This window comes from Pantherophis guttatus, chromosome 5 (assembly GCF_059756535.1).
Source record: "Pantherophis guttatus breed Tessera chromosome 5, ASM5975653v1, whole genome shotgun sequence".
NCBI classification, from domain to species: Eukaryota; Metazoa; Chordata; class Lepidosauria; order Squamata; family Colubridae; genus Pantherophis; species Pantherophis guttatus.
In genome coordinates, this window is record NC_142067.1 from 32,836,295 (window position 1) to 32,863,200 (window position 26,906).

A 26,906-nucleotide genomic window follows, 5' to 3' on the forward strand; every position below is an offset into this window, starting at 1 on the left:
ATATTAAACGCAGATCAGTATTTTAAATATTTTTACAAATTACTATAAAGTACAGACTAAAAGGCTTTGTTCAAAGTTTTAAAACAGTATCAGAATATGTTTTTCATGAAATTGATGGAATTGATGAATAGAGTATGGCTAGTTGTCTAAAATGTTGACTAGTAAATATGTTTAATTCTTAAAACAATGAGTTATGAAGCATCTTAACATCCTTTTTTAAGGAGGACAGTATTTTTAAGAAATAGAAATAAAACATGGAAGAAGTTTAGTATGTTTCAGAGAAGTGAAGTGTCTATTAGAAATATTTTTGCATTATGGATTGCAAGGAATCTACATCTTTTTTTAGATTTCACATGTTATTAAATGTTGCCCAGTGTTTTGACTTCAAGAAAGTACACAAGTAAAATAGTTTTTCACTGAGAAGCTTGCTAAACTGTTGGTCTCAATGGGAAGTGGGCTAATCTGAGTATCCACATTTTTTAAAGTGGCAGATATGTCTAGATGTCTGCTGTTCCTTGTATTATTTTGAATGTGAAGACTTAGTGTATGGATCTTTAATCATAATCATCATCATCTAAATAATAATTATTTAGAAGATAATAATCTTCTAATAATCATGAAAAATGGTATATTGCAAAAATGGTGTATTTTTGAGTATTTTAATAAACATATAGACAGAAATCAAGGAAAAACTTTAAATATGTTGATAGTAAAATGCAGATTTGTGATTTCTTTTTTACACAGAGGTCCTCTGTCTTCAGGTCTCTTCACTTTTAAAACCAGTGGTAAGCCTTCATGTCTCTTGGTGTTTAATGAGATCCAGACTTTATTCAGCCCTGTATTTCTTCTTCATTTTGTTTTTTTTTCATTGGTAGCTCAATGGCTAAGATGCTGAGCTTGTCAAGAGCCTTGGTGGCGCAGCAGACTAAAGTGCTGTTAAATAGCACCAGCTGCCTGCAATTACTGCAAGTTCAAATCTCACCAGGCTCAAGGTTGACTCAGCCTTCCATCCTTTCGAGGTAGGTAAAATGAGAATCCGGATTGTGGGGGCAATAAGCTGACTTTGTATAAAAAAGAACACCGCTTTGGGGAGGGGGGGGGCAAGCCCTACTAAGCAGGTATATACAAAAGTATGAAGGCTATTGCTTAACGCATTGTAAGCCGCCCTGAGTCTCCGGAGAAGGGCGGCATATAAATTGAACTAATAAATAAATAATAAATTGAAAGGTTGGCAGTTCAATGGTTCGAATCCCTAGGGCTGCATAATGGGGTGAGCTCCCGTTACTTGTCCCAGCTTCTGCCTACCTAGCAGTTCGAAAGCATGTAAAAAAAATGTGGCTGTGTGCTTAGAATCATTGTCATGTTGGAAAGTGAACCTTCGGCCCAGTCTGAGGTCCTAAGCACTGCGGAACAGGTTTTCATTGAGGATATCCCTGTACTTTGCTCCATTCAGCTTTCCCTCAACCCTGACCAGTCTTCCTGTCACTGCTGCTGAAAAACACCCCCACAGCATGATGCTGCCACTACCATGCTTCTCTGTTGGGATGGTATTAGGCAGGTGATGAGCGGTGCCTGGTTTCCTCTAGACATAACATTTAGAATTGAGGCCAAGCAATTCAATCTTGGTTGCATTAGACCAGAGAACCTTGTCTTTCACAGTCTGATAAACCTTCGGGTGCTTTTTTTGCAAACTCCCAAGTGGGCTTTCATGTGTTTTGCACTGAGGAGAGGCTTCTGTCTAGGCACTCTGCCATAAAGTTCAGATTGGTGAAGGGCTGCAGTGATGGTTGTCCTTCTGAAACTCTGTCCTATCTCCACACAGGATCTCTGGAGCTCAGTCAGAGTGACCCTCGGGTTCTTGGTCACTTCTCTTACTAAGTCCTTGTCCCCCAATTGCTCAGTTTGACCAGGTGACCAGCTCTTGGAAGAGTCCTGGTTGTCCCAAACGTCTTCCATTTGTAAATTATGGAGGCCATTGTGCTCTTAGGAACCTTCAGTGCAGCAGAAATTTTATTATAGCCTTTCCCAGATCTGTTCCTTGCAATAATGTTGTCTCTTGTCTGCAGGCAGTTCCTTTGACCTCATGGCTTTTGCATATTACAGTATGCATTGTCAGTTGTTATGCCTTCTATAGAGAGGCGTGTTCCTATCCAAATCATGTCCAATCAATTTAATTTACCATAGGTGGGACTCCAAAGTATAGAAACATGTCAGCAACGATCAATAGAAATGGAAAGTACCAGAACAAAATTTCACGTGTTGTTGCAAAGGTTCTGAATATTTACATCAATGTGATATTTCATTTTTTTCTTTTTAATAAATTTACAGACATTTCTAAAATTATGTTTTCACTTTGTCATAATGGAGTACTATGTGTAGATTAATGATAAGAAATAGATTTAAACAACTGTAGAATCCGGCTGCAGTATAACAAAATTGACAAAAGTGAAGGGAGTGAATACTTTCTGAATGCACTGCATGTCTCTTGTTCTATGTTGAATATTCAAGTGTAGACACAATACAGTTGCCAAATTCCCTTAATCTACTGATTGCTCTTTTTGTTTCTGCCTGTGTTTAGGTTGTTATGGGACACTTGGAATGGAATCTGGAGTAATTGCTGATTCACAAATTAATGCATCCTCATTTTTAGAATGGCCTGAGCATCTGGGTCAACCAAGCACTTGGAAGCCAGAAAGAGCCAGGTTGAAAAGGCCTGGACACTCTTGGGCAGCTTTTACTAATGATGAGTATCAATGGTTGCAAATAGATCTAAACAAAGAACAACGAATAACAGGTAAGTAAGTAGAAAATATTTATTTAATGGAAGACAATAAATTATTATTATTATTATACACAAAAATGACAATATACATAGCAAACGAGATAACCATGCTGGATTTCGTATCCCAAATCACTAGTCGAACACTTCCCAAGCGTTTAGGACTGCGTGATGTATTGGCGGATTATGTGAGCAGATCCCAGTAAGGTGGCTTTCTGCAGCTGACCAGTGGTGAGCTTGTCAGCGCCAATTGTTTTTAAGTGCTTGCCTAGGTCTTTCGGCACAGCACCCAGTGTGCCGAGTATCACTGGAACCACTTGCACTGGTTTATGCCAGATTAATAATAATAATAATAATAATAATAATAATAATAATAATAATAATAATAATAATAATAATAATAATAATAATAATAATAAACCAACAGCAAATGCAGCCTCTGCAATGAGAAAGATGAGACAGTCGACCACCTGATCAGTGGGTGCAGCAAAATTTCACAAACTGACTACCTACAACGCCATGACCATGTTGCTAAGATCATTCACTGGAAATTATGCCAGAAGTTGGGATTTGAGTACAGCAAAAACCACTGGGAACATCAGGTTGAGAAAGTTTTAGAGAATGAGAAACTCAAGATCTTGTGGGACTTTAGGATTCAGACTGACAGGCACTTGGCCCACAACACACCTGACATAACAATAGTTGAAAAGAAAAAAGTATGGTTCATTGACATTGCAATACCTGGTGATGCACGGATCGAAGATAAGCAGCAAGAAAAAATCACAAAGTACCGGGATTTTCAAATTGAAGTTGAGCGACTGTGGAAAAAGAAATTGTCTGTTGTCCCGATTGTAATTGGAGCCCTTGGAGCAATACCCAAAGGGCTACCCCGCTATTTAGAAATTCTAAATTTACCGGACTTGAACATTTTGACTCTACAAAAAACCACCTTACTCGGAACAGCTTACATGCTCCGACGATACCTTAACAGTTCCTAGGTCCTTGGTTAGGACTCGAGCTGCTGAGCTATTAACCAGCCTCAAAGGCTGTGAATCTCACTAAACATTAACTAATAATAATAATAATAATAATAATAATAATAATAATAATAATAATAATAATAATAATAATAATGGAATTTGAGAGAAAGTAAGAGAGAATGCTAGATGCGGTATCAATTTATAAAATTTAACATAGCCAACCATATCAAATCAAATGTCATCATTTAGGTCTTTGACTGGCCTTGACAGTAGGAAAAGAGAAATAATTTGGGTGCAGAAATTCATTATCATGAATAATTTAAACATTTTGCACAATTGTATGATTTGATGAAAACATTTGGCCACTTGGAATACGAATGTAAGAAATAGCATCCCTTAAAAAGTAATAAAGATAAAATCCATCAGCCATAGGAGGTTACAGCTAAGAGTCTACCTCTCTAGAGCCAAATTGTATCCCATATAATATTTGGGCAACTGTTTTAGCCATAAACAGTTTGATTGCTGCTGGAATGTAATTTGAATCCAGTTGAGTCCAGTTTACGGATAACAACTCTCTGAAAGATTTTAATCAGTTGATATATACTGGTATGTTAAAAAGCAATTGTGCTAAAATGCATCCTTGTTTCACTTCTCCTCATTCTTTCTGGATAAAATCAGAAAGGTTCCATACACAGTTATGTATTATTCTGAGGCTGGTTTACAGTATAATATGACTTATGAATTAGGAGCAAGACCTTTTTTTCTACTGTATAGAGGATATGCTTAGAATGTCCCAGAGTCAGTCAGTCAGTCAGTCAGTCTGTCAGTCTGTCTGTCTGTCTGTCTCTATCTAAACACACACATATACATAATACATACACATTTATATTTTATATTTGTTTATTATAAAGGGGACCTTCTGATTCACAGGTATCATTACAACTGGCAGCACCTTAGCAGAGTACCATTATTATGTCTCTGCTTATAGGATTCTGTATAGCAACGAAGGACAGAAGTGGACAGTATACAGAGAACCTGGTGTTGAGAGAGATAAGGTGAGATTAATATATCACAGGAAATCATTGTGTGTTTTTGAAATTATATTGAAGAACCGTTTTAGATCCACCCTTTAATATGAAGGTGCTTATATTCGCTGACTATAGATTGAAATATATTTATTGGAAAATTATAATTATTTGTAAATTCTGAAATTGAACACATTTTGTTTCATTTGAAGCATAGATGGTACTAATCCTTTCAGTCCCTGTGTCAAGGTATAGAAAAATAAAAAAGTATTTTATGCACTTAATCTTGGATTGAGGGAAGATTACCCACAGAAATCACATACTGCAATCCAAAAGTCAGACATAGTAGGAGAGGAATGGTTGGATAGGACTCTATATTTTTTTGGGAATTGGGTGATTCAATATCAGTATCAAAGAATATTAGTTATTCTTTGTAACTAATATTTAGTAATATTAGTAATATTTAGGCTTGATGAAATCCTTTTAAAAGAAGCAAAATGTCTGCATACAGGACACATGGAACACTCTATGAGGCAGCTGCACAAACATGAAAAAGATGCAGCTGGTTTAATGATAAAAAGGCAGGCTCTGTATATTCTCAAAGGGATCTGAATCACCTCTTTGAAGAATTTATGCAGGTCTAGTAGGTTTCTTCAGCTCTGCCTTATTCTTATTGTGTAAAATGCTTTAGTCGAAAGAGTTGATAAAATCAGTTTTGGAGGTGTAATGTATCTTTCCCTCTACAATATTTTAGTGGCAAAGGCAGCCAACATGGATTTTGCACATGGACATCCTTATTCCAGAAAACCTTTGCAGTGGATCACACTTTTGCCATAATTTTCATAGCTCCACAGAGCAATTGTCTATTGACAAGTGTTGCCTGTTGCTTGATTTTGAGTTTTGTTGGAAATCTTAATTTCTATCTTGGTGATATTTCATGGAGTATTGAATGCTGAATAAGGTCAGAAAAAAAATCAGATACTGATTTAAAACTGATTTAAAAATCAGTTAATTCTAATTTTTGACTGCCCTCTTCTGGGCTTGGTAGCTTTAAAAAAAGGGGGAAGAAGGGAATATATTTAAACTTTGCCACATTAAACTTGATAATGGTAAGTGATCATTATAACTTTCACAGTAATAATGTTTAAATGTGTTTCTCTGATTATCTAGCAATTTCTAAGATTTGAGTCAGTTGAAGAATAGTTAAAAGAGAAATCTGAACTTAGCTTGATCCTTGATGACTTCATGGACATCTCCATACAGTGTTTTTGGGTTCAGAATGGAAGTGCTTTGCCGTTGCCTTTCTCCAGGATTTTTAAAAATTTGCAATACAGAGCATTTCTAGACATTCAAGAATTAATCGGGTCTGAGTCAGATAATGTTACTTAAATAATGGTACCTATTATGGGTTTCTGATGTAGTGAGACCATATTAGGTGTGGCAGTTAATCTTTCTGTACATTTGGACAGAGAATCCCGTGAAGTTAACAGCAGAACGTTCAAGAACAGCTCAGATGAATTGCCTTACTGGAGCTGTGAAAGCTGTTGTTATTAAACAATGATCAATATGATCAAATCTAGCCATATTTATATATCACCTTGAGGTTTTAAACCCTATATCTCTTTCTCTGATAATCAACTTTTTGTTGTCTTTTTCTCAGCCTTGAATCTTGAGAACATTTGCACGGTGTTTATATAATAATCCTGTCTAGTCTCAGTTTCTTTATTTCTGCTCTTGCAAGCTTTAGCCTGCATAATATAAAAGTAAGCACTTTAAACATTACTGGTTTTTAATGATTGCTTCATTGAATTTGCATTAATGAATATATATCAGTGCTTTGAGAACTGAATGCCTGCTATGAAATAATTTGTCAAAGTCGTAAGATAATCATAATTTTCTTTTGAATTTGAAAATGAAACACTTTAAAAAAGAAAATGGAATCACATGGCAAATCTTTATTGCACATTATATGATCTTTTTTTTTTAAAGGTATTTCAAGGCAACACAGGCTATTATCAGGAAGTTCGCAATAATTTCATTCCACCCATTATCGCTCGCTTTGTTAGAATAAACCCTTTGAAATGGCATCAAAAACTTGCAATGAAAGTAGAATTGTTGGGATGTCAATTTAATATTGGTAAGTCAAGTGGATTTGATATATCCCTTATAAAATGTACAATTTTCTAATCGAGGAAGAGGAGGCCATCCTATGTGCATTGTTACTGTCCTTCATTCAGTAGGTAGGAACATGATTTTAACCCTCACAACCACCACACAGTTCCAACCCATGCTGCCTAGTTGCCTGGTCTTTGCTGGTCTACTTACTTTTGTCAGAAAAAGAGTAGCTAATCCAGCCCCTAACATACTGAAGATTTTTTTTTCTTATTTGGTTCAAATACTCAGCCCTGATCTAAGGACTGTGGAAGGAATAAAAACTGCTTGTTGCGATTAGTCAACAAGCCTTGATTTTTCTGAAGAAGCCATCTTGATTCTGTATCGCTGAACTCCCTATACTGGCATTTTTTGTCTAGTATCTAATCTCCCCTTTTGGGGGAAGATGGTTATGAAGGTGCTCCACAGCAGCTTCAGAGGACCTTGAATGAAGCGGATTATCTGGATCCCTTTCAGTTGGGATTCAGACCGAGGTATAAACCAGAAACAACATTGGCTGTGCTTTTGGATTTCTAGCAAGAGCAGGACCAGGGTTATGTGCTGCCCAGAGTCACACTTTGTGAGATGAGCAACCATTTAAACTTTATAAATCAATCAATCAATTTATATTTGAGGAATAAGTTAGGGCAGAGTCTTAATCAGGATAAGTAGCTATTCTTCCATCTGTTGAGAAAAGTATGTTTATTCATCTGTACTTCTGCAACTAAATCTGGAAGACAGTCCTGGAGGGCTCTGCCTGCTCTCTTCCCGTCCCCTCCCCTCCTCTCCCCCTCTGATCCAGAGACTCCTCTCCTTTTTTCTATGTCAGAGAGAGTATCTTTCAACTTCTATTATTGATAGGGATTAGCTTAAAAAGTTTGATTTCTTGTCTCATTTTTTGCTGGAGCATACTAAAACTGGGTGAAAGCTGCTTGTTCCTACATATTCAAGAGAGGGGAAGCAGCTGTTACGGTAAGTCCCGTGTTCCATTATGCCAATATGCTCATATATTTGTTTCATTTTCATTGAGTTACCGATTGGTCCTGGACATTCGTATCTTACATATTAGGAGAATAATGAGAATTATTCACATTAGTCGCTGGCACTCTTTATCAGATATTTTGAGAAAAAGTAAAATGATATAAAACAAAGATACCTGTTACATTTTAAATTAATGACGTCATCTCAAGATTTTGCTTTTATTTAAGTTCGGGCTCCAAGACCATCATTACCTCCACCACCCAGGAGCAACAATGACTTTTCTTTGCAGATTGATAAAACAACCTTCACCCCTGAGGTCAAGAACACTATGTTAACTCCAAGTGTAACCAAAGGTACTGATATCTAAAAAAAAAAAAAAAGCATTGCACCACTATTAATTGCCTAGCATTAATAGTGCCTTTTTGTGGTTCACTTTATTTTAAACCACTGAAATTCATTCACTAGCAATGATTAATTAATATATATTTCTGTAGCCAACAGGACATGCAGATTTTGCATACAAAATTGCTAAATTAGAAGTCAACTGTTTTGTACACTGCAAAGCTCTTAGCCTTCATGGCAGTCTTAAGAAAATATCTCCAAATATTATGGATGCTATATGCATTATTACTGGATATTTATATAAGTAAAATGGGATTATTATTATTATTATTATTATTATTTTAAAAAAGCCAAATAATTTATTTAAGATTTTGCTTTGGTTTTAAGTTCGGTCTCCAAGAGCAACATTGGCTCCACCGCCCAGGAGTAACAAAGATTTTCCATTGCAGACCAGTAAAACAACATTTGCTCCTAAGATCAAGAATACTACAGTAACACCGAGTGTTACAAAAGGTACTGATACCTAAAAAATAGCATAGTAAAATAATGCATTAGCATTAATAATACATATTTTGGTACTCTTCAATATTTACCTAGATAAAAGGGAATGTATCAAGTTTGTTTTTTAATGCGTTTATGAATTTAACATATTCTATATCTTAATGGTTTTCAGATGTAGCATTGATAGCTGTTCTAGTACCCGTGTTGGTCATGGTTTGTACCACCCTCATCTTGATCTTAGTTTGCTCCTGGCACTGGAGAAACAGGTAACCAAGTTATTATATAAGCGCTTCTAAAGGAATGTGTCATACCAACTTTGTACAGCATGTACAATATACTCAAAAATTATAATGGAACAGCACCAATTTGGGAAGGTTTGGTGGAACATAAAGCTATAAGCTTTATATAGAATGGTGCTAACATTTATTTTCACCTACTCTACTCTGGTAGAGGTTATGGTGTCTGTTAATGAATGCTGGTGAACCAGATCAGGGAAGTTGCATTTTTCTGTTCAAGAGCACACATCTCTAGATAGTATTCATGATATATTGTGGCTGCAGGTTTAAGAATTCTTAGGTACAGTTGTGTGATTAATATCTGAAGAGTTGCAGGCTCACAACAGAGGAAGATTGCTAAGAATGCACAGTGACTATGTAAAGATGAAATGGGAAAAATTAAAAAGATTTATTAAAAAAAAAACCATGAATTCAAATAATCCTCTTCAAATAATAACAATCCTTTTGTGGCAGTATTATTTTTTTCTTAAATAACTTCAGCTAAGAATAACTTTTAGAAACATTTAGATTAGGCCTGGAGGCACCAAGGTTCAAGTCTACCTTAGCTGTAGAGTTCAGGCCAATTGTGGTGATAAATTGCTTTGTGTATTGCCTTCATCTCCTGTTGGAAAGGATGGAAATTTACCGAGGGCATGAATTAATGGTAATTGACTACAGAAGATTTGTATTTAACAATACATTTAGTGGTTGAATGGCATACTTTAATAAACAACATTGCTGCTATTTATGTTAATAGTTTACCACACAAAGAAAACAATCTTCTTGTTATATTACAGCCAAATATTTTAAGTCATTTTTTTTTAGGTTTTTTATTTTTTTTTTACAAACATATCAATGCGTGAACAGTGTGCCACCTGGGTATCATGCATTCTAATAGAAATAAAACTAGTAAAATTAATTATAGTTATTACATTCAATCAATTTATATCTAATAATACACATTTATATTAAGTTACAGTCTGTCATTATTCAATTATTCCATATTTTCTCGTTATTGCTTTTATTTTATTATATAAAAGTGTATACACTAATATTCTTCCTTATTTCTATTGTATTCTAACTTTTAATCATATCACCCTTTATTGAAAAACATTTTCTTTGTATCCTACCTAAATTCTAGTCATGTCACCTACCTAAACAAGAGAAAAAGAAAAGCAAATCAGAACAAAAAAAGAAAGAAATCATCTATCCATCGTTTTTCCCGCTTCAATACTTTAATTGCTATGCTTTTTTTGACTTGCCTCCCATATTTTAAGTCATATTTCAAACAGTGATACTCTTAACTCTATCCTAAATAAGTTAATACTAATTATATATATTTTCTTTATTTGACATCATTTTCAGAAAAAGAAAGTCAGAAGGAACATATGATATACCTTATTGGGACCGTGCAGGTAACTTTAGATGCAAACTTTGTTGTAATGTTTTGAGGTTCAAATATGTGTTTCTGATTTACAGTATTTCAGTTAATATTTAGAATGGGACATGCACTTGAGTACTTTACAAAACATTTCAAATGGCATCGTTGATTTTTTCCCCATCCCTAACATTGCTTTCCTTGTGGAGCAGGATAAAAGGGTGGACCAAGGCAGATACTTCCATATAGCCCAGGAGTCATGTGGCGTCAAACTTTTAATGATATAAAATGCAGATTAAAACAAAGATGATAGGAAAATGGCAGAGGGATAGAAGGGTGGGGGACAAAGGTGTTGGTACAGGAAGGAAGAAAAAGCATTGGCTAACTTTTTTTTCAGCACAATAAAGTACAGAATAGAATTACTCAGCTTCTTACTCACCAGCTCAGCAAGTTAGCAAGTATTAACTATTTCTATAGCAACAAACTATATTGATCAGGGAAATCCAGTCAAAAGTTCATTTTTTTCTGTCTCAAGCACAAGATTCAGAAGCTATTTCCAAATAGAAACAAAGATAGATACGTTCTTTAATTAATACTGAATTTTGCACTTCTTCCAGCTCCATCGCTTTCTCCATCCATTCTTCTGTTGGCTGGGGAATTCTGGAAGTTGGAAGTCCCCGAGTCTTTAAAGTTCCAAGGTTGGATATCCTTGGTTTAAACTATAGCAACACCTCACAGGATTGTAATTGTAAGGAAGATAGGAGGAGGAAGGAGTATTAGGTATGCTCACTGCCTTGAGTTTCTTATAAAATAATAAAAAGATAAAAATCAAATAAATAAACAAATAGCTGCCTTGATAAAGGAGGAAAAGAATTAAACTGAGCATAGAATCCCAGTGATAACCGCTGTGGATTTTTGTAGGATTTAAATGATTTCACAATATGTGTAGAAGCTTGCTATTACAAAATTGTTAGATTAGCATAGAAAGGTGTTATTATAGTTGAGTACTTATGATGGAGTTTTAAATAGCTTGATTCATAAATATATCTTATAAGTCCTTTTTAATGTCTTATTGCAGGTTGGTGGAAAGGAATGAAGCAATTCTTTCCTGCTAAATCTGCAGACCATGAAGAATCATCTGTTCATTATAACAGCAGTGAAATTAATTGCCTTAGATCAAGAGACGTTACTACTGTGTTACAAAGTCAATCAGCAGGTACATCTTCCCCAGTTTACATTTATTTCAACAAATGCTGCCTATTTCAAAAGAAAGATGTATATACATTCAAATTAAATGGGTTAGCAAACATGCTATAGTTTTCCCACAGAATTTCAGATTTATGAAAGAAAATACTTGATTTAGAGCATACTTGAAATTACTGTCATATCATGGCTTTTCATCTTGGAGAAAGCTTGGAAAGCCAGCCTTTCTTTAGAGGTAGCCAGGTGTTTTTTTTTTTAATGTGGCAACAATTTTTAGGTAATTTATTAACATGGAGTCCAGATGAGTGGCAAATAAATCTAATAAATATTTCTTCTCATCTAATAAAGTTTCAACTTAGTAACCATTTAAACCCGCCAAAAATATTTTAAATGGCAAATAAAATATATAGTATATTTGTGTACTTTTTATACAGAATTATTGTTTGCTAACTTCTTCAATAAGCAAACCTTTAAAAATTGAAGTATAGGTAGCCCTTGACTACAATTAATTGAGCCCATCATTAAGGTTGTAAATTGTGCCAGTTGTTAAGTGGGTCATCTTGTGACTTCACTTGATTTTACTCCATTTTTTGCAGCTGTCGTAAAATAAATGTGACAGTTGTTAAGCAAATCCTTTATCCACAATGTGTGGGTTGGTTTTTTTTGCCAGAAATCAGAAGTAAATGCCACAAAAATAATTCCAACAGAAAAAAATAAATAAATCATGGATGCATGACTATAGGAAGCTGCATTGACCATAAATGTGAGCCAGTTGCCCAGTGCCTGAAGTGCAATCATGTGACCATGAATTGGGATAGTTGTTGGAACTTCAAATCTGGGTCATAAGTAGGAAGTCCGTTGGAACTTTGAATGGTTGCTAAGCAACCAGTCCTAAATCAGGGACTACATGTAGATAAAAGTATGAGTCTGATTTATTGTATTGTGGGGGTGGGTTTATAAAAGAAAATACTGTATGGTCCCTATAGGCATTCTATTAAAGTTTTATTAAAAATCAGTACCACAGTTTCTGATTCATTTCAAAGTTAAAGGATGACACACATATCATTTTGGTTGAGGTACAGATCCAATGTCATCCCCATCTACTACTGAGATTATCCTTGTGATTAGGCTTGTCATCTTATGCTGCAAATCTTGTAGTGGCTTTTTTCTGTGTATTGAGAGGTTTAGAAATTCACTTTTGACTCTCTTCAACAGAGTATGCACAACCACTTGTAGGAGGAATTGTTGGCACACTTCATCAAAAGTCAACTTTTAAACGTGAAGAAGGAAAGGAAGCAAGTTATGCAGATACGGATTCTTGTAACACCTCAGAACAAGAAATATATCATGCCTACGCTGAACCACTCCCAGTTACTGGACCAGAATATGCAATACCAATAGTGATGGATATGTCAGGGCATCCTGCACCTCCTCCAAGCATTGCTTCTGTATCAACCTTCAAAGCTTCAGGGACTCAAGCTCCTCCATTAGTGGGAACTTATAATAAACTTCTTTCTAGGGCAGATAGTTCATTACCAGCCACACACATGCTCTACGATACACCTAAGGGGATGCCAGGACTGAGCCTTCCAAATGAATTGGTATACCAGGTACCACAGAATATGCCACACTCCACAGAAAATAAAGAAGATATAAGTTAGAGTTTTCTACAAGTTAAATCAGTAGAGAAAAAGGTCAGACTGTTGTGTTGAAGAAAACCATGAGATTATAGGCCCAGAACAACGTGTGTTGCTCTTTTGAGGGGCCAATATACAACTACTGCTTTCTTGTACAGGTTATGAAAAACTTGTAATTCACTACTGATGGGCGTTTCATTCCCTGATAAGGCATGACAAATTTAATCTGTGCCTGATTAGTATAAATACATAAGTCATTTAGTCTCATCAATAATCATTTGATACTCCATAGGACTGATGGGCCGAAGAAAGATAGTGTTTATTACTTTTTGAAGTCATTGATACTACTAACAGTCTGATTAACAATTCATAAGGATAGTCATAGTACTGTAAAGCAAACTAAACACGAAACTGTCATTTTTAGCAAGTATTTATACAAACCTGAAATTGATCTCTGCAATGAATGAACAAATTTCTATAAATAAATTTGTAAACAAGAATTACCAGAAAAACCATATAGTGTTAATCATTCTTTTCTGGTCATTCAAGAGAGTAACTTCATTTAAATATTGCTCTTCTGTTCATGTGAAATACTGTCTAGTATTTTTCATTTATTAGCTGTAGATTCCCTAAAGCTGGAATTTGCACTAGAGCTTTTTATCTATTCTTTTTTCAAAGACAATATTTCTCTTGCTTGCCTAGTAAATGATGAATTTCAGATTTGGTCCTCTTACATATTCACTAGGTAGCTTTCTTTTTCAGCCTCAGGTTTCCCATAAGCAACATGGGCATAAGAATCAATCTGTGTTGCAGGGCTATTTTGTGTGGGTGTGTTGTGATTTAAGACATCCAAACTGTAATATAAATATTGTTATATTAATATTAGACCACAGAAAGCTTTACAGAGGATTTATTAGCTGCAGATGTAAGTTTTTCAGCTAAGGTTTATAACAAATAACCACCTACCCACCCTATTGTAGCTTTCTCCCACAGTAATAAAACTGTAGGCCTTGAAGATGGACTTTTTTATATTGAAAGGTATAATAAGCACATCAATATATTGTGCATACATTTGCAAATACAGGTCAGGATTTTCATACATTTATAAATGTACAGCTTTTTCCCCAAATGTTTTTAAATACTTTTATGCCTCAAGAAAAACACCCTGGTAGTTTTTAAATTGTGAATTCTGTTTTCAATTACATTAAAATGTGGCAAAAAAAATTTAAAGACAAATTGCTGCTCGATGTAGACTGAGATTTAAATTATTGTTAATGAGCTGATCATTTTAAAAGTTCAAAGTTATGTGTTTAGCTTAGAATTAAAGGTACTTAATCTTGTAATTCTCTTTCTCGAAATGTATATATTTGAATTGATTAGTGACCTTATGTACAAAGAAAAGTATTGAACACAAACATATTACATTGCAAATGCATTTTCCTTTTTACCATGTTTAACTATGTATCAAGAAAGCACATGAAAAAGTGCTGTTTTATACTGTATTTATCAGCACTGTAGTGATGACAAAATGGAATATTCTTTGATATACAATAGCCCAGTTTTATGGACTTTTAAATGTGTTGTGAATGTATAAGTCAAAAGACTATTGTGTATAGTGTTGCTAAATACACAATATCTTAAGTTAGTTCACTGGTAAATTTAATCATGACAATCACAACTGTGTAATATAAAATGTTTAATTTCAATTCCATAGAAATTTGCTCTTGTGCCTTACTCCATTCCTCATGTTTTTATTTATACAAATTATATGTAAATTATTTTTTATTCTGTAACTATGGTACTCTAAGGGCTGAATGTGTGAGAACAAGTGATGTATAGATTTTATACTTCCGCATATTCTTTGTATTCGTTCTTTTATGTGATTCTTTCCAACTCATGTGAGTAAAATACCTGCCAGAATGGACTGAAGAAATTTGTGTGTGAATATAGGATGGGTGGTTTTCTACTCTTAACTCCCTACTCTTGCAGGAGAACCTATACTGTTCTGTAAAAATGGTTGCCCATCTTCTTGAAAATATTCAGTAATGGAGCACCCTCAACTTCTGGAGACAATCCACTGATTAATTGTTCTCACTTTCAGGAACTTTCTTAATTCTAGGTTGTATCACTCTTTAATGATCTTCCATCTGTTACTTCTTGCCCTTAAGGTCAGTTTTGCTGCTGTTAATAGACTTATTTGCTATTTTACACCAAATCATATTGGAATGCTATGGGTGTAGCTTGTGGTTATAACAGAGACAGTTCCTGATAGCATTTAATTTAATAATTCCTGTTTGTTATCAAAACACATTTCTAGAAAGGAAAACACAAGGAAAGTAAACCAAATATTTAAGTGATAATGGCTGTTTTGCAGTTATCAGTTATAACTTTCATTTCTACTCTTGGTTTACAAGTGGAATTGGAATCGAAGTTCTTCAAACTGAATTGTGCAGGTGCATTTAATGATGCAGATCAAATTTGGATACTTTAATATTTCATAATTATACTAATACTGTATATTTATTATATTTATTAACAGTATTAATAGATTAACATTAAAAATAACTACATACTTAGTTATACTACCTAAAATGTCAAATGGCATAAAATAAGGAGAAAAAACATTTCAGCTAATTTCCCAGTGCCTACTGAAATAAAATAACCTAGGCTTGATAAATAGTACTGAGTCTTCTGAAACTTGTCTGCTGAAATTCTAATTATTTTTTTTAAAAGGATTTTTAATCTAAGCCAATTAAAATGGCTATATGGGTACATATACAAAACCCTACAATTTTGCATATGTGACATTTCCCATAAATGACTACAAAATATCACAAATGCCACTGTAAGGCTGCTTTCTAATTTCTTACTAGAATTATACATAAATTTATGTAAAGTGTCTAATTGGAAGTATGACATACAGTGGGGCAAAAAAGTATTTAGTCAGCCACCAATTGTGCAAGTTAAGTTCTCCCACTTAAAAAGATGAGAGAGGCCTGTAATTGACATCATAGGTAGATTTCAACTATGAAAGACAAAATGAGAAAACAAATCCAGACAATCACATTGTCTGATTTGAAAAGAATTTATTTGCAAATTTTGGTGGAAAATAAGTATTTGGTCACCTACAAACAAGCAAGATTTCTGGCTCTCACAGACCTGTAACTTCTTCTTTAAGAGGCTTCTCTGTCCTCCACTCATTACCTATATTAATGGCACCTTTTGAACTTGTTATCAGTATAAAAGATACCTATCCACAACCTCAAACAGTCACACTCCAAACTCCACTATGGTGAAGACCAAAGAGCTGTCGAAGGACACCAGAAATAAAATTGTAGACCTGCACCAGGCTGGGAAGACTGAATCTGCAATAGGCAAGCAGCTTGGTGTAAAGAAATCAACTCTGGGAGCAATAATTAGAAAATGGAAGACATACAAGACCACTGATAATCTCCATCGATCTGGGGCTCCACGCAAGATCTCACCTCGTGGGGTCAAAATGATCACAAGAATGGTGAGCAAAAATCCAAGAACCACATGGGGGGACCTAGTGAATGACCTGCAGAGAGCTGGGACCAATGTAACAAAGGTTACCATCAGTAACACTATGCCGCCAGGGACTCAGATCCTGCAGTGCCAGACGTGTCCCCCTGCTTAAGCCAGTACATGTCCGGGCCAGTCTGAAGTTTGCTAGAGAGCATTTGGATGATCCAGAAGAGGATTGGGAGAATGTCATATGGTCAGATGAAACCAAAGTAGAACTGTGGTAGAAATACAACTCCTCGTGTTTGGAGGAGAGAGAATGCTGAGTTGCATCCAAAGAACACCATACCTACTGTGAAGCATGGGGGTGGCAACATCATGCTTTGGGGCTGTTTCTCTGCAAAGGGACCAGGACAACTGATCCGTGTACAGGAAAGAATGAATGGGGCCATGTGATCTGTCCCCGTCCACACACACACACAAACACAGCCAGCCGAGGGTTAAGGAAGCACTTGGCACACACCCAGGTCTTTATCTCCAACTTGGCAGCGATATACACACCGTCTGCCAAGTGCTTTATTTCCACAGAAACAGAAAGATAATATACTCAGCGTACAAGAGTCCAACAGAAATAATATTCCTCTCAGCAGTTTCGGACGAGGCTTTAGTGACTATCCAAGGTTTATTTTTGTTCGTCACAGGGATCACTGGCCACCACCCTCTATTATATAGTCTCTGGGGTGTGGTCCAGTGACTCAATTCTAATCCCTAGCACGCCTCCTGAGCTGCTGCAATCGTTTATCACGCCTTCGGAGGCATGCGTCCAGGAATGACATCTCTCCCTCACTCTCATCTGAGACACCTGTCTCCCGGCTAATCTCCTCTCCCTCGGCCGGCTCCTGAGACAGTGCCAGAGGGGAGGGGCCTGGAGAGGGAGGCCTGGCTGACTCCTCTTCCTCATGCTCGGAGCTTTCTTCCTCCAATGGGACAGGCTCAGAGGGCGGGGCCACAACACCATGTATCGTGAGATTTTGAATGCAAACCTCCTTCCATCAACAAGGGCATTGAAGATGAAACATGGCTGGGTCTTTCAGCATGACAATGATCCCAAACACACCGCCCGAGCAATGAAGGAGTGGCTTCATAAGAAGCATTTCAAGGTCCTGGAGTGGCCTAGCCAGTCTCCAGATCTCAACCCCATAGAAAACCTTTGGAGGGAGTTGAAAGTCCGTGTTGCTCAGCGACAGTCCCAAAACATCACTGCTCTAGAGGAGATCTGCATGGAGGAATGGGCCAACATACCAGCAACAGTGTGTGCCAACCTTGTGAAGACTTACAGAAAACGTTTGACCTCTGTCATTGCCGACAAAGGATATATAACAAAGTATTGGGATGAACTTTTGATATTGACCAAATACTTATTTTCCACCATAATTTGCAAATAAATTCTTTCCAAATCAGACAGTGTGATTGTCTGGATTTGTTTTCTCATTTTGCCTCTCATAGTTGAGGTCTACCTATGATGACAATTACAGGCCTCTCTCATCTTTTTAAGTGGGAGAACTTGCACAATTGGTGGCTGACTAAATACTTTTTTGCCCCACTGTATATTCAGGCCATTAGCCCTAGCTTATTTACAATATACAATCAAGCAGATCTTCCTTTTTATGTTCATAAAAGCTTTTCACATCAAATATTACAACATCATATAAGGAGATACATGAGAAATGGAAATGTATAAATACAATATATATGTCAAATGAAAACAGCGTTCTTAAATTACAGCACCACTTTTTAGGTATTAATGCCACATATTGGCACAAACAACCTTCTTGCAAAATTCTTACATTTTTTGTTTGCCTTACGTTAATACTGTATTTCATAAATGAATTCTAAATGTGCAGAGTGGTCATTGCTATAGTTCAAGGAAGAATGAATGCACATAGTCATGGGTGATTATTTCCTTAGAATGTACTTTCTTATTTCGGCCTGTTCTTACCTCAGCATACTAGTCACTTTGTATAAGTTGCTATAATTAGGTAATATCTATAACAATTTTAAATATAACTTAAAAGCTTTTAAAATAAAATGCACAATGTGGGATGCTTATTTTGTAAAAAAAAAAAAAAACTTGCATAGCGTAAAGCAGGAAAAATATTTTTTAAAAAAACTGAATTCCTTTTTTAAGCTTGCTGATGCTGGATAGCTCAACAAAACTAACACTTTTCATTCTGTATCAAGGGTCTTCTAATTGCTAGGACAGAATACATATACATACATACATATTCTTCCCAATGCAAAGGAGCATGAGAAGAAATTATTCTTTGCTTTAAGGGTTGCATAGTGACTGAATTTTGAGGAAAACTGGATTATAACAACATTGTGAAGGTGACAACAGATTTAGGATATTTTCCATATCTGATAAGAATCCCCATGCTTCTCTAGCACTTTTCAAGGCAAGCTATTTTTTTTAAATTTTATTTATTATTCATATTTCTATGCCGCCCACTCTCCGAGGACTCTGGGCGGCTTACACCAAAGACAGTATACTAAATAGCATATTGGCCCCAACAATCTGGGTCCTCATTTTACACACCTCGGAAGGATGGAAGGCTGAGTCAACCTTGAGCCGGTGAGATTTGATCTGCTGATTTGCTGAACTAGCAGTCAGCTAAAGTAGCTGCAGTACTGCACTCTAACCACTGCGCCACCTCGGCTTTTTATTGTGTTGCAAATGGAATGGGGGCAGATTGCAGCTAAGATGGCTTGCTTGTAATAGATATATAATTTGAATCATGTTTTCTAATTATTTCAATTCATTTCTCTTAGGTATGTGATTTTAAAACAACTTTTAGGCCTTCCGTGATAGAAATTTGAAAAAATTACAGTGGAGATCGTCAGACAAAATATTGTTTTATTACAAAAGAATGATGGACAATAAAAGTATCTGCACACATCTTCAGCTTTGTGCACTTTTAAAGGCAGCTCAACACAGCAGAGGCTGATAGATGATAGAATGAACTACAGAAATAATCATTAAAAAAGTCCCAACTTCACAGAGCCATTTCTGCATAGCTTGATTAATTCCATTTCTAGAAGCTCAATTGTTTCTTTTTTTATCTGAAAAAAAAATATTTACCAGCATTACAATTAATGCAGGGAGGCAGGGGGGCAGAGGTCAACCCCGAGGCGCCTTGTTTGTGGGGTGCCGCAGGGGTCGGTCCTCTCGCCCCTTCTGTTCAACATTTATGTGAAGCGGCTGGGTGAGATCATCCGTGGCTTTGGGGTGGAGTTCCATCAGTACACTGATGATACTCAGCTGTACATCTCTACCCCAGGCCATCCCAACGATGCCCTTGAAGTGATGTCCCGGTGCCTGGAGGCTGTGCGGATCTGGATGGGGAGTAACAGGCTTCGACTCAACCCTTCCAAGACCGAGTGGCTGTGTCCCGGTGCCATCGCTGGCTATTGGGGGCGAGTTATTGGTCCCCACGGACAGGGCTTGCAACTCGGGCGTCCTCTTGGACGCACGGCTGTCTTTAGAAGAGCATATGACGGCCGTGGCCGGGGGGCTTTTTATCAGGTTCGCCTGATTTGCCAGTTGTGTCCCTTTCTGGATCGGGACTCCTTATGCACAGTCACTCAGGCACTCGTCACTTCCCGCCTGGACTACTGTAATGCTCTCTACCTGGGGCTCCCCTTGAGGAGCACCCGGAGGCTCCAACTGGTGCAGAATGCGGCCACGCGGGGGATTATGGGAGCGAGGGGGCGCTCCCATGTAACACCTCTCCTGCGTGAACTGCATTGACTTCCAGTGGTCTTCCGGGTGCGGTTCAAGGTGTTGGTTACCACCTTTAAAGCGCTCCATGGCATAGGACCTGGGTATTTGCGGGACCGCCTTCTGCCGCCGATAGCCTCCCACTGACCAGTATGCTCCCATAGAGACGGACTCCTCAGGGTGCCGTCAGCCAGGCAATGTCGGCTGGCGACCCCCAGGGGGAGGGCCTTCTCTGTGGCAGCTCCTGCCCTCTGGAACGATTTGCCCCCAGAGATATGAAGGATATCGGATCTCCGGGCCTTTCGCCGTGCCCTAAAAACTTTTTTTTTCCATCAAGCAGGGCTGGCATGAACCCCCCCCTTTTTTTAGCTTTTTAAATTGTCAATGGGTTTTAGTTTGAATGTTTTAAATTTTGGGCCAAAGTCATGTAATTCTTTTAAAAATTTTAAATTTTGTATTGGTATGTGTTTTAGTTCTGGCTGTGCACCGCCCTGAGTCCACTAGGAGAAGGGCGGTATACAAATTGAATAAAATAAATAAATAAATAAATAAAATAAATAATGCACTTTTTTTTTTACAAATTTAAGCATACAGAGCTAAAAACTTGCAGTTCTATTTTAATATTTGCATAATAGCCCCTATAAACATTTAGATATCAAGTACTAAGTGTTAATTAGCATGCATAATAGGTCAAACCTGCAGAAATTGTTTACTAATTAACAATTAACTATTAACTAATTAACTATTCTAAACCAGTAGCTTAACTACAACATTAATTAAAATTTTCTGTAAAAAGTCTTGAACTTGTTTACAAAGAAAATTTAATATACTTGTTTGAAGTTTTAGAAAATCTTTTCTAATTTTAACGGGGTGAGTAACAATTACGTACTATCACTAAAGAAATTAACTCAAACCAATTTCTAGTGGGGTTACTGCCATACGTTGCTGCTCATTTAAAAAAAAAAAATGGTGACAAAATAAGAAAGTGTGTCACCCTAGTCAGCTAAATGCTCTATCCCAGGTTGTGTTTGTGAAGTTGTTAGTGACAGGAGACCGAGTCTGGATGGGAAAAGGTGGGTAAGTGAGGGTCTGGATGAAGAAGATCCTTTGAGTGATGTATCTTGGAAGGAAGGGCTACCACTGAAGAGACATGTCTGTGATCTGACTGTACTCTTGGACTTCTGGTTCCTAACACAATAGAAAGGCAAGGAGACCAGCATAACTAATATGCCATTTGCAGCCCTACTTTTATGCAAGAATCTTTGTACTACAACGCGTGTCCTCATCATTATTTCCTTAGATTACTGTGATATGTGCCACAGCTGGCTGCCTTTAAAGACCACTTAGAAGCTTTACTTGGTCTAATATGTAGCAGTTCAGGTACCTCCTAGTGTTCGCTAATGAAAGCCCATTACTTGTGTGCCATGGGCCCTGCATTGACTTTCTATAAGAGACTGGCTATAATTTGAAGTATTGGTTTTACCTATAGAATGCTCTTTATAGCTTAGCATCAGCTTACATTCAGAATTAGCCCAACTGCTTTGAGGAAGCTCAAATTTGTGGGATGGAAGAGCTCAGAGGTACTGCTTTTCTGAAGAAGTCCAGTCCTCTGAAATAGCCTCCCATTAAAGTTTCAACCTTGACAGAGGCTGTTTTGGCATTTGAGGAATGACACCTGGTTTGGTATTTTTTTTTAGATCGTTAGGATTTTATTACTTTTATTTTGCTTCCAATGGTTTTCATATTCCATAAAGCTGATGAGAGCTCTGTGAGATTGCAGTAAAGAATAAATGTAATAAATAAAATAAATGTAACTTTTTAAAAATGAAAAATATCCAGAAAGAAGGAAAAGATACAGTTATTGCTATAAGGACATATTCCTTCAGACACCAGCATCTTTTTAATAGATGTTTTATTAACTGTAGTAGCTAATATGTAAATTTCACATTTGAAAAAAGGCCACAAGGGGGCACATTCTCTCTTTAGTTTTTGACATTTTTGTAGACCCTACTAGATAACTTTACCATTATTATAGGAAAAGAGTATTATATATGTTTGTATATAAATGAGGCATTTTTCAATTTATTCTTTATATTACTGTCTTTTAAAAAAAATTATGATATATGAAATTTATGTATTAAAATAATTAAAATAAATAAATAAATAATTTTATTTCTATACCGCCCTTCTTCCGAAGGACTCAGGGCGGTGTATTAATTGCAAGAATAATAATGTAACTTATTTTAGTTATTCTGGGTGGAAACTTTATATTCAGATGTCTTGCTTTATCACTGGTTTATTTCATAAGTACAAAATTAGTTAGTGTAAGTGTTAAACATTTTTTAAAACTCCCTCTTTAGATAGAGGTTAGGATTTGAAAGCAGGATCAGAAATCCTTATCAGCAAATCAGCCAAAGATTTGCTAAATGATTTCTAGATCTGTTTTATGATCAGCTATGATCTACAATTGCTGTACAATTTGAGAATAAGGAACTAAAGTATCACTATTTTGATGAGTTCAGATCAAATTGTTCTGAGATAGGCTTTCTCTCAAAATCTGGCCCCTTACTTTTAATATCCTAAAGATCTGTACAGGCTCACTTTTTTTGTAAAGCAATTGTGGCTTGAGCTCCTTATATTGCATTGCTATCTTTATTTTGATTTTAATATTTTTTCTAATTTTAACATGTTTTATTATTTAGATTTAATTTAAATTATGATAATTTTATGGGTATTGATTCAAGATAAAAACTTGCTATCTGCCAGGAATTGTGAGAATTTTGATGATGATCATAAGTCAATTGATTATCAGTCAATGAACAATTGGCTGCAACTTTTGTTATGTAGACTAGAAATGATAAATATAGATTTTTGTTTGTATTATATGTGAAATGGGATATAGCCTTATAATCTGTAACAGAAATTGTAAACAAAGCAACTTTTCAATTTGGAATGTATAAAATGGAACTTTGAGGAACTTTTAACCTCAGAGTCTTCTTTCGTTGGGGGTGTTACTTGGAACCCTGACACCTACTTCTCTTCTCTTAAAAGTCTACAGCAGGGGGGTCAAACTTGCAGCCCGCAGGACAGATGCGTCACACGCTGGACACTCCCACGCCTGGTTTAGCGAAAGGGAAAAAAGTCGTGATACATCACATGACAACGCCGTGACGATGCGAGTTTGACAGCCCTGATCTAGAGTATAAACTAAAATGTCACCGTCAGCATCCAACAAGCAACATGCAGAGACAAAAGTTTGTACCTCTGGGATGTCAATTAATCTTCTTAACTTCTGATCCCTATGGTTCCAGTCTAAGATAAAATATTTCAAGAAAGTCAGCTTAAGGCCTTCTGAGGAGAAAGGAAAAGATGGCAATGAAGACAGAACATTTGCATGTCAAAATGATTCTTAGAGTTTTGTTGCTATTCAATTCCAAGGCAGGTAACTTTTGCAGATTTAGCCCTGTCCATCGCAGCTGTTTAAAGCGAAGATCCTGATAAGCTTCTGAGTATGAAATCTTCCCATTTTGACACAAAAGGAAGAAAAGTGAGGTCTTTTAGCCTTACGGAAGGCTAAAAGGGTGGAAGCCTGCCGAATTTCAGGGGGCGGAATGTTCCATAGTCCAGCGGCTGCGACAGAAAAACCATGCTTCCTGGTTCCAATCAGAAGACAATATTTGGGGGAAGGGAAGGGTCCTTAGAGAAAGGCGGTCCCACAGGTAGCCTGGCCATATGCTATATAGGGCTTTAAAAGTGATGACCAGCATCTTGAATAGTATCTGGAAAGAAACTGGCACCCAGTGTAGCTTGCGCAACAGAACCGTTAAATGAATAAACCTAGGGGCCCCATTACTGTATGTGCTGCTGTATTCTGGACCAGTTGAAGTTTCTGAATGGTATTCTAGATAGGCATGAAGTGATACAATTGCACACACAAAAGGGACAGGGTTTGTGTCATGACACTGCTTTAATGAATTCACTTAACACCTTCTGTGCAGCAGTTCCTATACCCGTTCAGTAATTCTTAACTTTTTAAAATTATTCCTATGATTGGAATAGTTGAGAAATAATTATGTTTCATTTTCACATAACTTCAAGTTATACTGTAACTTTTTACCTTGTTGTATTAGTGCTTTTATCCTTCCAGGTGTCCCAACTCCCACATGAACAACATCTTTTTCCAGTATTTGCATTTGTTCTTGTATCTATTTCAAGAAAGCAGAAAGGGGAAAAGGTAGGAGACAAGAAACTTAATTATAACCATTTCTTCTTTTTTCTAAAAGGTTCAAAAGCATACTACATGATAACTCTATATGGAAATTCAACATTGTTACATGGAAAAACAACACAGCAAAGCTAAAAATCTATAATTGAGCCAGATCTACTTTATGGCAGAGCCCAATGGTTTGTCAACTTGTTTTCATGTAATTGCTGATTTTTCATGTCTGAACACAAATTGTTTCTCAGTTGTTCTCCTGCTCCAAAAGTCGTACACAATGCAGAATTATGTACACATGTTGCCTTTTTTCAAATGTATGCTTCCTTGGCAAATGAAATATTATGTATTTCTTTAGAGCTTAGATGTTCTATGCCAGTCATCAAGCTATTATGGTAATTCACACACTCCTTAAAAGGAGAAATGGGAGGGAGGGAGGGAGGGAGGGAGGGAGGGAGGGAGGGAGGGAAGGAAGGAAGGAAGGAAGGAAGGAAGGAAGGAAGGAAGGAAGGAAGGAAGGAAGGAAGGAAGGAAGGAAGGCTATATACATATACTTGCACAAAATATACTGTATTTATGTTTAGATAAAATTATAGTACTTCCCTTTGACTGTATTTACCTTTAAATGTTTTGCAAATAATTTCATAACCTTCCCATCTCCTTTGAATGTTGCCATTGATCTAAGAAAGAACATACTGTTAATAAAAGAAAACTGAAAACATGAAAATGACAGAATTTTTGCACTAAAATTAGAACACCAAATGTATCCAAAAGAAAATGAAAACAGAAAAAAATATATAATTCCATTCTGTAACTTGAAAGCCATACTTATGGAGTTTTTTTTTCCTCAGCCAGGAGGAAAGAGGAATATTTTTGTTCTGGATGCAAGAAGGTTCAGGTTCCGATCCTGAAGACTCATGCAAGTGGAAGCTAAGTCAAGACATCTTACAGCTGCTTCTTTGAAGTTTTTCACACAGCCTACTGATAGCTAATGTCACCTGACTTGATTAGGATGCAATGGACTAGGATGCATTTATTATTTCATCCCCTGAATTAATACTTTGCATATATGAATCACTTTTTATTTTTTAAAAATGCATAAAAATGCAAAATATAGGCTGGGACTACACCCAAGTATGTTTCCCAAGTATTGTGAGACCAGGATTTAGAGAATGACCCAATCCTATTACCAATAGTGATTGAGAAAACTTGATACCCTAGTTGTCCCTTTAATTTGGTGGTTTTGAGGAAAACCTTAGAAGGATTCTCTCCTAGTGGCAAACAAGATACCTGATGAGTTCCAGACACCGGAGAGCAGAGCTGCAAATTACCAGCATCACCACTGATGACTTCTCTGTGTGGTTTTTACGGAGCTTTGCCCATTTAGGACAGACTGAAATGTAAAAAACAAAGATTCAATAAATGCAGTAATGCGACATTATATTAGAAAATAGTGAGGTAGCCTGCTAATGGAGCACTGCCTGTGCCTACACAAATTAACTAATGTCCTAAATAAATGGATCACATAACAGCTTCTTTATTTTAAAAGTAGATATACAGAGTGTACCAAAAGCCAGAAAGCATAGGCCAATCACAATGTTTTATTAACTTTATTAATGTTACTGTACTTAGGAATGTTCGAAGATCATGTATCAACCAAGTAAGGAAGTATTTAGAAAAAATCGGCCACAAATTTGAACATTTAATGTTATTTATATAATAAGTTTATAGGATCTGCCTGACTTTTGATATATTCTGTAATGAGAAATGAAAGTGCATCCTAAATAATAGCTTACCATACTCTTCTTGAATACATAAAAGAAAAAAAGAAAGAAAAATACTAATTAAACAAGAAAACAACTAGCAAAGTTAAGTATACATATTAATAGATAAGTTAAATGAAGATAAATAGAAGATAATATTCTATAATATTATTATAGAATATTTTATACTATGCAATCCCAACTCTTCGAATTCCAGTGCTTTACATTAAAAAGTAGACAATGTGTAGTCATGCAAGAAAAAAAAGACTCAAATATTGTTATGGTGGAACTTAACATGAAGCCCACAGAGCAAAGCTATGCCATTGTCACAAAATTCTAGAAAATACAAACTCTTGCTCAATCCTGCTAATACCTTGGCTATAATCAGATTGGTCATTGCACAAACTATTGTCA

At 36.2% G+C, this 26,906-nt stretch overlaps 2 protein-coding genes across 7 annotated transcripts in view; one reads left to right on the forward strand and one right to left on the reverse strand.

The window, feature by feature from the left end:
• DCBLD2 (discoidin, CUB and LCCL domain containing 2) overlaps positions 1 to 15,176 on the forward strand; it is a 31,194-nt gene extending 16,018 nt beyond the window's left edge. The window contains exons 7-16 of one of the 2 annotated variants that reach the window (XM_034412332.3): positions 745 to 785; positions 2,579 to 2,794; positions 4,690 to 4,814; positions 6,774 to 6,921; positions 8,144 to 8,269; positions 8,646 to 8,771; positions 8,932 to 9,025; positions 10,400 to 10,449; positions 11,491 to 11,628; positions 12,831 to 15,176. In XM_034412332.3, the coding sequence (XP_034268223.1) occupies positions 745 to 785; positions 2,579 to 2,794; positions 4,690 to 4,814; positions 6,774 to 6,921; positions 8,144 to 8,269; positions 8,646 to 8,771; positions 8,932 to 9,025; positions 10,400 to 10,449; positions 11,491 to 11,628; positions 12,831 to 13,276 (1,510 nt within the window). In that variant the 3' untranslated portion in view covers positions 13,277 to 15,176. The remainder of the gene's footprint in view (positions 1 to 744; positions 786 to 2,578; positions 2,795 to 4,689; positions 4,815 to 6,773; positions 6,922 to 8,143; positions 8,270 to 8,645; positions 8,772 to 8,931; positions 9,026 to 10,399; positions 10,450 to 11,490; positions 11,629 to 12,830) is intronic. The other variant, XM_034412339.3, reaches the window with a different exon arrangement.
• Positions 15,177 to 19,629: 4,453 nt separating this feature from the next.
• The window catches only part of CMSS1 (cms1 ribosomal small subunit homolog), a 155,688-nt gene continuing 148,411 nt past the window's right edge, over positions 19,630 to 26,906 (reverse strand). For 3 of the 5 annotated variants that reach the window (XM_034412389.3, XM_034412398.3, XM_087894847.1), the window contains 5 exons: positions 26,020 to 26,122; positions 25,349 to 25,409; positions 24,631 to 24,718; positions 23,776 to 23,864; positions 19,630 to 19,855 (listed from right to left, as the gene is read on the reverse strand). In XM_034412389.3, coding sequence (XP_034268280.2) covers positions 19,772 to 19,855; positions 23,776 to 23,864; positions 24,631 to 24,718; positions 25,349 to 25,409; positions 26,020 to 26,122 — 425 coding nt within the window. In that variant the 3' untranslated portion in view covers positions 19,630 to 19,771. Of the gene's footprint in view, positions 21,702 to 23,775; positions 23,865 to 24,630; positions 24,719 to 25,348; positions 25,410 to 26,019; positions 26,123 to 26,906 lie in introns of all 5 variants that reach the window. The other 2 variants (XM_034412406.3, XM_034412414.3) reach the window with 2 other exon arrangements.